Source organism: Manis pentadactyla, chromosome 4, assembly GCF_030020395.1.
Source record: "Manis pentadactyla isolate mManPen7 chromosome 4, mManPen7.hap1, whole genome shotgun sequence".
Classification (NCBI taxonomy): domain Eukaryota; kingdom Metazoa; phylum Chordata; class Mammalia; order Pholidota; family Manidae; genus Manis; species Manis pentadactyla.
The window spans coordinates 37148687-37158563 of NC_080022.1; the positions used below are offsets into that span (position 1 = coordinate 37148687).

Sequence of the window (9877 nt, forward strand, 5' to 3'; positions counted from 1 at the left end):
TGCGGCACTGGCAAGGATACCCCGACTGCAGCTCTGGGGGAGACTGGCCAAACCTCCCGCAGGGGGGAACAGAGCTCAGGGAGGACAGTGACTGCCCCGAAGTCACACAGCCAGTCGCAGGGACTTCAGACTCCAGCCTGGGCTCCCCGAGTCCTGGGCATTGCTGACTATGAGCCCAAGCGCGGCTATGGGGGGAAGGACAGAGCTGGACGGCTGAGAGAGGAGTGAACCCGCAGGAGGCACGCAGGCCGCTGGCCGTGGGGGCACTGGGCCAGAATCAGTCAGGAAGGGCAGGTCAGGGGAGATGGACTTTCCAGGGGCCCTCTGCCTGGAATGAAGGGTACAGTGAGTGAGCTTCCTGGGTCTATGGGACTCCCCAGAGAGGCCTTCCTGGGTAATTCTCCAAAGCCACCCTGACAGGGGCTTGGGAAGGTGATTGTTATGATTCAGAAAGCAAGATGGGGCCTGGCTGGAAGCCTGATGGGCTGTTTCTGAGCCCTGGAACATCAGGCCCAGAGGTACAAAATATCTTTATTTCACAGAAATAAGGGCCATTTTCACGGTTCGGGGCAGAGAGATGCAGCAGACAGGTGGTGCCAGCCTGAACTCCCACCTTGGCTGGTACAATTCAAGGGAGGGTGGGGCCAGTGTGCAGTTGGAGGAATCGGGCCCTTACTGTGGGTTCCTGTGAGGAGGAGGGGTAACATGGGTGGTGAGCTGAGCATCAGTCACAGACCCCTGGGACCAGGCCTCGGGCCACAGGCAGGCGGGGTTTACATGGGGGTGACCTGGACCCTGACCTCCTCCTCAGGGATGTTCTCATAGGCATTCTCATGTTCACTGGACCTGAAAGAGGATGACAGGGGTCATGACACCTTCCATCCCATCCCCTTCTCCCTGCTCTGCTGTGCACTTATGAGGGTAGTATCTTCCAGAATAAATGGTCGGGTCCCAGAAGGGAGTTCCCTTGCTCACCTCTGGCCTGGTGCACCTGAGACCAGTGGCCTCTCAGTATGACCTCCCTGAACCCCATCTCGGTTCTCCACTGGGCCCTTTGTGCACTGAGCTCCCTCCCCTACTGATCCCTCTCCCTACATTGAGTACCCCTATTCATCCATCCTGAGTCACCTTCTCCCCTTCCCCCTTTTTCCCCACTGCGCACCTCCCAATGAGTCCCAATCCCCCTCCCAGCCCCTTCCTGCACCAAGCCCCCACCCCCTTACTAGTCCTTCCCCCATAACTGAGGTTTTGTGGCCCCATGGAGCCCTGTAGTCCTCACAAAGCCCCCATCCCTCACTGAACACCCAGAAGCACCTGGACCCAGGGGACCCCAGAGCACAGGGCAGTCAGCCCTGCACCAGCACCTCACCTGAAGTTGGCCGCCATCGAGGAGTACTTTCCATCCATGCCTACCAGGATGCCTTCTGCCTTGTTTCCAGCCATCATGACCATGTCTGTGGGCTCCCTGGGAATGAGGCTCATCAGTAGGGCTCCCCAGGTCCCCTCTGTCTTTGTTCACCTTCCTCCCTTCATCCAGTCAGGCCCTAGGCTCTGGTTCTCACAAGTCCAAGGGGAGAGGCCCCCTGGGGAGAAGCCCCCTCTCCAGCAGGGCCCCTGTCAGTGGCCTGGTCCTGACCCCACTCCACAGGCCCCCACACCCCGCTCCATGCTGCATGGTGGGGGCTTCAGGTCCAGCCTGAGATTTTCAGGTTTGTGCAAGGCCTTGTACTGCCGCTTCACATTCTGCCGTTTTCCTTCCAGCCTCAGCTCAGCCTCTAGAGCAGAGCCAGCAGGACTCTGTCTGCTCGAGAATTCCCCAGGGCTTTCCCCAAGCAGCAGGAGCAGGCCTGGCCTACAGCCACCACAGGCGAGCCTGTTGAAAATGGAAGCATTTCCAGTGAAAAGCTCCTGGCCTGTTTTTCAAGTTTAAACCCACTGAGTGTGGCCCCCATTGCCACCTGCCTGGAAACTGCTCTCACAGGGACCCTTACCACTGCTCCTCTGTCCCTGGATACCCCACAGGTACCTCAGACTCAGTGTGTCCCAAATTAAACTCAGCAGTTGCCCAGATCTGCCTCCTGTGTTCTCTGTCTCAGTGAGGGTTCCCTTCAGCAGCCTGGACGTCATCCCTGTCCTTTCTCCCTCCTGCCCTCTGCTGTCCGCCCTACCAACTCCCAGGGGTCTGCCTCCCAGACGGCTCCTAGCCCTGTCCCCTCTGCTGCCTCTGCAGTCCTGCTGCCTGAGCCCAGCCTCCTCATCACTCCCCTTCCCTGTAAACCGGTCCCTGCCCCATGCATCTGCCATGGGGGCCAGAGTGCCTCTGCTCAGGCCACATCTCACCCAAGACCAGCTTACAAGCTTTCACTGGGTTCCTGCTGCATGGAGGATAAAGCCCAGAGTCCAGGGCGCTGGTGTACAGGGTCTGCTCGGCCTGGGTCCTGCCCACCTCTCCAGCTTATCTCAGGCTGCTCAGGCCCTCTCTCCACCCATGAGATGCTGTGTCTCCTCAATGGGCAGGCAGGCTCCTGCCGGCAGGCAGGCCCTAGGCTGCCTCTGTGAGAGCTGGGGGCAGGTGTAGCCTTGCCCAGGGTCGGCGCCCTGGCACAGGGCCACAGGCACACTCTTCCTTTGACTGCAGTGTTCTTCCCACGCCGCTCGATCCTGAGAATGGCACCCGCTGAGTCTCCAGGTGTCAGGATAAACGGGCACTGGGAAGCCTTCTTGGAGTGCACGCAGGTGCGGTCGGGCCCCGTGCTCACTCTGTCCTCTAGCCCCAGTAGTTGTGCTTGTGATGACCCCTTCCATGCCTGCCTGCCTTCCTGTTTTGGGAACCTGGGAGCACAGGGATATGTCTGTCCCATTGCCCCTCTCTATCGCCACAGCTGACCTTGAAGGATGAAACCTTCCTTTCAAAGGTTTCCACAACCCCCATCACAGGCCAGGCCACTGTCCCCATTACACAGATAGAAACCTTGAGACTCCAAGCAGAGGAGACATTTCCCCACAGCTTACAGTAAGTGAGCACCAGAGCTGTGGGGACTGGCAGAACCAGGTCTAGGAGCCAGCAAGCCTGAGTGCTAATCACGAAGTGCTTGGGCCTCAGGTCCTTTCTGCACAGTGAGAGGACTGGCCTCAGGGTTTCTGAGGCCCTTCTCATAGCTACCAGGGCAGTAGCAGTAATTCTGGGGGCCCCCTGCTGGCACCGGCCCACACCCTGGAGCCCCTGGGCAGCACTCACGGCTCTTCCTGGCACCAGAAGTGGTTGACAGCAAAGGCGATTGCAACGAGGACCAGGAACACAGCCACAGCAATAAGGCCCTGCATCCAGGGCTGCAGGTTCCCCAGGCCTGGAAAGAGGGTAGCAGGGGTTGGGCCACAGTGGGGGCTGCCAAATACAGAACAGAGGAGGGAGTAGCCTTGTGCTCCAAGTGCTGGGCCATTAGCAGACTGCCAGGAGCAAAGGAGACATTCTGAGAGGGAAGAACCATCTGACCCCCTCCTGAGGTGATGCAAGGCATGGTGGCTTGGAAGAAGACAGGAGTTCAAAGAAGGAATGAGAAGCCAAGGAGATCCAGAGAGATTACGGCCTCAGCTCCCTGCCATGGGTCACATGCAGGGCCCCCCAGGGAGCACCTGGGCCCCAGAGACCAAAGGGCAGCCCTCTGGACAGCCAGCCTAGGTCTTGCCAGATGAGGGTGGCTCTCCTTTTCCCTGGCCTCCAGCAGCCCAGAGCTGATAGGATGGGGCTGGCATCTGGAAGATCCTGTTCTGGAACAAGGTTTCTCTGATGCTAGGTAGGGCGTGGGAGTGCCGCACAGGCCAGGCTGCCAGAGGTGCCAGAGAGAAGGGCAGGACAGAATGTCTTTAGAAAGGCAATATAGAAGGATGAGCTCCCCTCTGGCGCTTGGGAGCCAAGAAAAGGGCTTCAAAACCTGAGCCCCTTTTGGCTCATCCAACTGGGTGCCCAGGGGACTAGGCCAGAGACCAGGTGAGGCTCCATCTATGTAGTGTCTCTGACTTTGACCTTTGACCTTTGAGGTGTCTAACCTTCAAGTTGTCCCAGAAGTCTCTGCTGTCAGCCACTGGTAGCCCCAAAGGGCTCTCCTCTACCCCAGGCATCACTGAGCTCACAAGCCAGAAGGAGTTCAGCCCTGCAGAGGCCAGACACACAACAGCAGGTAGAGGTCTCAGGAGGGGACAGAGGCCAGCAGGAGTTTTCTGAGGGGTCCTGCCTCTAGGCCAAAACACTTAAATCCCTACTGCTATGCTATATTTGAGGGGCTCAGGTTGGGCATCAAAATCCTCATTCTGCCTCCTTTCTGCTCCAAAGTTCTTCCCTGAATCTACCTTAAAGCTCTGCTGCTGTAGTGAAAGCCCTGCCTCTTCTCTGAGCTCTCTCTGAGCCTAGCAGGTACTGGGAAGCAGGCAGGAGTCTGGGAACTCTGGCCTGTGACTAGGCCAGGCCTTGGGTAACAGAAGATACACAGTGTGGTTACGCTGAGTTCCATACTTGTCGAAAAGCAGTGTTTTAGATTCATTGTTGCTCCAAGAAATGATGGTTCAGGCCCATTGTTTCCTCAGGTCAGTGGTGCTCAGGGATTGGAGGTTAGGGCTCAAGCCCTGCGAGGCCCCTGACCCTGCAGCCAACTGCCTCCAGATGCACCCAAGACCCAGTCCCCTGCTCCTCCTTTCGGGTGGCTCTGGGTTGAGCATATAGTGCAAGGGGCAGAGCCTGGGCTGGGGCAGGAGAGGTGATCTGAGCTGTCCCTTCTTATTCTGTTGTGTGACCTACACAAGTTACTCAACCCCTCTGATCTTCAGTTCCCAAGAACCCTTGAGCTGGCAGCAGCCCCAGGAAGTGGACAGGACAGGTTCATTGTCCTTATTTTATGGGTGAGAAAACTGAGTCTCAGAGAGGAACAGTGATTTGCTTAAGGCCACACAACAAGACAGAGGCAGAGCTCGATGAAGAGCTTGGGTATGTGGCTGGGGGCACAGAGGCACTGTCCCCTACCCTAGCCCAGGAAGCTGAAACAAGGTGGACTTGGGCCCAAACAGGCAAACCCCTGGGGACACTGCCCCTCCCCTGAAACAAGCCTCCTTGCAGGGTGGCTCAGACCCCATTCCCAGCCTCCTTGTAGCCCCCGAGCCCCTGTCCTCAGGACCCAGCCATCTCCCAAGCAATTCCACTCCAAGAGCTTGGTTTTCAGTTTTTCTCCCCAGTCCCAGACCCAACATTTCCCCTGATGCCCACATTTTTCATTCATGGAAAACAGGGCACAGACAGAAGCCTGGCTCAGAGGTCTCTGTCTTTGGAGATTCCTCCAGGGAGCCCAGTCGCTGCTCCCCCTTCAAGTTGTAGGTGTCAAGGATGGTGAGGGAGGCCAAAGACTACCCCATGCACCCCTGGGTTGCTAGCACCCAGCCCAGCCCTCTCCTCACCACAGCCACCAGGTAGGCCCAGTTCTGTGCTACCTTGTTGACAGCTGGCAGGTGGCACTGCCGTGAGCAGACCCAGAATGACCAGGCCCGGGGCAGACATGGCTGCACACAGCTTCTGGGCCTTCCTCCTGCCGCTGGTATCTGAGCAGCCGCTGGGGCTTCTGTGAAGTCTGTCGGTGTCTGCCTGAGACCAGCCTGGGCTCAGCTCAGGCTTGGAGAAGTGTAGCTGGTGAGAAAGAAGGCGAGGGAGGAAGGAGGAGGGAAGGCGGAGAGAAACTGCCCTCCCTCCCATGGTAATGAGCTGCCAGCCCTGGCTTCCCCTGGCCGGTGCCCAGCCCGCTGGAGCTGGCATTAGAGGTCATCTTTCAGAGGCTGGTTACGGATGTGGGTGTGAGGACAGGGGAGTGGGGAGAGTCTGGACCTCACCTCCAAGCCCCAGACCTCCCCAGAGTTGGGGCGTCAGCTCCCCCTTCCTCGCAGTGGGGCTGGGCCCCAAGGAAAAGAATGACACATTATTGCTCCTATAGCCCAGAGGGCAGGGCCTCTTGGAAGGCTGACAGAGGGATTAAGAAATTTACTGGCTGGCTCAGGAGAAGGGAGTGCGGGAAAACCCCAGAGGCTAGGGAAAGGTCGGAGCTGTCCCCCTCCCCAGAGCCTAGCCTAGTTCTTGTTCTCCCTTCACCAGTCCCTGCTCAGTCCAGCCAGACCCTGGGACACAGCCCTGGTTTCTGTCCCTCCACCCTCCGCCTATCTCCATAGCTCTCTAAACCCACCCTCTCCCATGGGGACCATGACAGGGGGCCTGAGGGTCCCAGTCCCCAGCTTTCCCTGCCAGCCCAGCAACCTGGCAGAGTTTAGCTCTTCCTCTTGGCCCCCAATGTGGTCCCTGGAAGCTGGGCGGAGCCTCCCTGGGACAAGATCTGGGCTTGGTCAGAGGCCTTGACACATACCTCTGACCCATCTCCACCCATCACAGGGAGAGAAGTGGGTGAACACAGCTTGCTGTGGAGGGCAAAGGAAAGACACCCCAAGATGCCAGGGTCCAATCTGGGGCTCTGTACCCCTGGCCCTCAAATCCCAGGATCACATGGAGTCCATCAGGCCCTCCACCTCAGGACTGCAAATGACCAGAGTACCTGTCTCAGGGTCAAGGGTCATGCTGTCTCCTTGCCTCACCCCACACCAGAAGTACAGGAAGCCAGACATGCTGAGAGTCGGGCTCCACAGACATCAAGAAGGAAGGATCCAGCAGCCTCAGAGATGGAGGGTCCCTAGTAGCCAGGGTGTGAGCTGGAAGCCCCTTCACAGCCTCCCTGCCCAGAAGCCACCAAATTGCTGCTCACAGGACCTCCTGTGCACCCTTTCTATTGCAGGATGGCTCTGCAGGACTCCAACATCACGCCCCATCTCTTCTTCCCATATGTGTGTGGACATGTGTGTGTGCATGCAGGCAGGCACAGTGGGCCCCATTACCATCCAAAGATGGGGTGTCTCAGGGTGATCTAGGGGAACCTGGCTTGAATGATGCCTCCATACATGTACGCCCTGTTCTCCCTCCCAACCCCAGCATGGTGTCCTCACAGTTTTCTGGCACAAAGTTTGACTAGAGTAGGCATTATGCATGTTAATGAACAGCCAGGGAATCACTGATTGGAATGCAAGGAACAGGGTTGGATTTAATCAACACCCACTGGTGCCTTTTCTGAGAGTTTTGAGCAGGAAAGTCACATGGTCAGATATGCATTTGAGAAAACACCTCTGGACAGAGTGGAGAACAAAAGAAGAGTGTCGAGGCTGGAGGAAGGGAGGTCACGAGGAGGCTGCTACAATAGCCACCTAGCCGGCACCAGGCCTGTGCCAGGGGATGGCAGTGGGACTGGAGCAAGCTATTCTACCTCTGTTCAGGAGGCAGAATAGACAGGACGTGGTTGCTAGAGCACAGCGACTAGCTGGGAGTGCGTGGTGAGGGAGAGAGAGCTGCTGAGGGAGACGCCCAGGTTTCTGGCTTGGTCAGCTGGTAGATGGTGGTGCCTCAGAAGGGGCGGGAGCAAGTTTCATGGGGTGGGGAGGAATGGTGAGCTTAGCTGTACTGTTCCTGTGGATCCCCAAAGGGAAATGTCCAGAAGGCAGCAGGAATCCTGAGTCTGGAGTAGAGAGCTACATCTGTGGCAGAGCATTGGCATGAAGCACACACAGAGCACACGGTCTCTGCAGGGAGTGTGTGTGTGTGTGTGTGTGTGAGTGTGTATGGGGGTGTATGGTATGTATCTATGTGTGTATGGTATGTTCGTGTGGTGTGTGCTGTGAGAGGAGGGAAGTGAGGGACCAGAACAGAGCCCCAGCGCACACGGGTCTTTCAGAGGAAGGGAAGTCAGGAGGGAGCCGGAGGAAGGACCCAGAAGAGTGGGATGTCCCAGAAGCCCAGGAGAGGTCCAAGAAGAGATGGGCAGAGAAGTCACTGCTGTGGCCCCGACTCCGGCCAGTGCCCCCAGGAGCAAGCCAGCCTCTCCCACCAGTCCCCAGGTCCCAGGTCCTGCCTACTTCGTCCTGGCATCCCCCTTCCCTAAGAACCCAGGGAAGAGCAAGAACTCCCTGGGCCATGCTTGGGGGTGGTGGGAGGGGGATGAGCAGGAAGAACATCAGGTGGCCAACAGGAGGAAAACACCTCCCAGGTCAAAGTCCCAAGCTTTAGAGCAAAACAAGTTGTTCCGGAAAAGGGGGGTGTGGGTGGACATTTGGCTTTGAGGCTGTTCTCTGCTCTCTGGGTGTCCTCATCCAGCTGGGGGGGAGGGTCATCTCCCCAGCTGTCTGGACACAGCCGTGCGTCCCCATGGTAACACGTTGGGCCTCCTGCTGGTCTGGCTTGGACCCAAGATCTTGACTCAGGCCTCAGCAGCCCCACAGGGCTGGACCCTGTGTCCCCATCTCTGAGCTGCTGTTCCGTTAATGCCCAGTTCCTCCCTCCTTTTCCCAGGCCAGCTCTGCCACCTTGAATCATCAGGCCCCCTTATATAGGCCCAAGGTCTAGCTAGATCCTGTATGAATACCTTTCAGAAAAGCCACAGTGGACCTACAATTGCCAGGGGGGGTCGCCTTTCTCCCTACACATCTTGCCTGCCATTCCAGTTGTTGCCAGCAGGTGGCAGAGCCCAGCTCCAATCCAAGCCTCATCAGGCAGGACGGAGAGGGGGCCAGTTTGCAGCTGAAGATACTGCAATTTCCCCTCCCTCCAGGCCCCCACATCCACCGCCTCCCAGGGGTGCCTTGGAGGAAGGGAGGTGGACACTGACACATGTATACAGGCAGTGATGCTGTACGCAGTGCATGCTCAAGGATGCGCTGCAGAGAAACACAAACAACTAAATTGTTAAGGAAGCCATCCTGGAGGAGGTGATGCTAGGAAAAAAGTTAGCCTAATTGGACCAAATAGAAAGACAGTTTTGGAAATGCATTCAGGCAGAGCTCAACCTGAGGAAAACCACATTCAAGAAGGGTGTTCAGAGCACATAAATAAAGGCTTTTTTTCACTCATATTTCATCTCTTTAGTGCCTTTGATGCAAGCCTGGGAACTCCTAGAGTCTTTGTGTTATTCATTTACACAGACCCTATTTAAACCCTTTAAGGGCTTCCAACAGCTCTTAAGATAATATGCAAACTTCTTAGCTGACTGAAGACCCCAGAACCTGCCCTGACCCTCCTCTCCAGCTTGCCCCAGGGCCTCCAGTCACTTGCTAACACAGTAGCCAGGAGCTTTCTCAAGTTAGGGCCTCCTCCTTGCTGGCCCTCCCCTCTGCCTGCACCACTCTTCCCCTCCTATTTGCCTCCAAGTCTTGCCTTAAATGTTATTTTCCCCAAAAGGCTTTCTTTGACCTCCCTTCTCCCCGATCTGAAGTCACTCCTGTGAGTCTCCCCTGCTCATTTCTTCACAGTCATTATCACAAACTGCAATTACATATTGATTTGTGTGTTTACTGTCTGTCTCCCCAGAGGGAAGGCGTCATGTCTGTATCACACCCCCCACCTCCGCACACAAGAACTGAGCACAGCACCTGAGCACACACCCAACAAATGCTTTATGAAAGTAAGTCTCAGCATATTCAGTGGTGGCCTCTGGCCTGGCAGAAAGCAGAAGCTCGGAGAACAATTCTTGAATGAAGAAACATTTCGCTCTGGCTGGGTCCTTGCCTTTCTGTCCTCTGGTGTTAAGGGAGAGCCTGAGTCTGACTCATCTTTGTGCGTCACTGTAGCTCAGAGAGGCTGGACCTGTCCGGCGCGATGGGAGTGAGTTCCCCATCCCTTGAAGTGAAGTGTGCAAGCAGAGGCCAAGAGCCAGGTCACCCAACATGGGTGTCTGCAGAGGGGTTTTTGGCCCTTCCAGCTCTGGAAGTCCGTGACTCTGTGACTCTGTTAAGAGACTTGATAGGTTTTCATATT

General features: G+C 56.7%; 1 protein-coding gene across 2 annotated transcripts; it reads right to left on the bottom strand.

Moving 5' to 3' along the window:
- Positions 1-512: 512 nt before the first annotated feature.
- On the bottom strand, positions 513-5796 carry PDZK1IP1 (PDZK1 interacting protein 1). 2 transcript variants are annotated; one of them, XM_036893127.2, is made up of 5 exons: positions 5476-5796; positions 3239-3347; positions 1370-1465; positions 801-846; positions 513-685 (listed from the first exon to the last, which is right to left on the bottom strand). In XM_036893127.2, exons 1-5 carry the CDS (start codon positions 5792-5794, stop codon positions 629-631), a joined length of 627 nt encoding a protein of 208 aa, XP_036749022.1. In that variant the 5' UTR covers positions 5795-5796; the 3' UTR covers positions 513-628. The 2 variants fall into 2 exon arrangements, with proteins under 2 accessions (XP_036749022.1, XP_036749023.1); XM_036893128.2 differs by having other exon boundaries at positions 513-846; positions 5476-5760.
- Between the last annotated feature and the right edge of the window lie 4081 nt (positions 5797-9877).

Bases quoted from the DNA above. Each gene is read 5' to 3' on its own strand.
- PDZK1IP1 (XM_036893127.2), bottom strand. From the start codon at position 5,794: ATGCCAGCTCCAGCGGGCTGGGCACCGGCCAGGGGAAGCCAGGGCTGG. The intron at 1,466-3,238 runs GTGAGTGCTGCC...CCTCATTCCCAG, and splicing joins TTCTGGTGCCAGGAAGAGCC to GGAGCCCACAGACATGGTCA. The intron at 686-800 runs GTCAGGGTCCAG...TCCTCCTCACAG, and splicing joins AGAACATCCCTGAGGAGGAG to GAACCCACAGTAAGGGCCCG.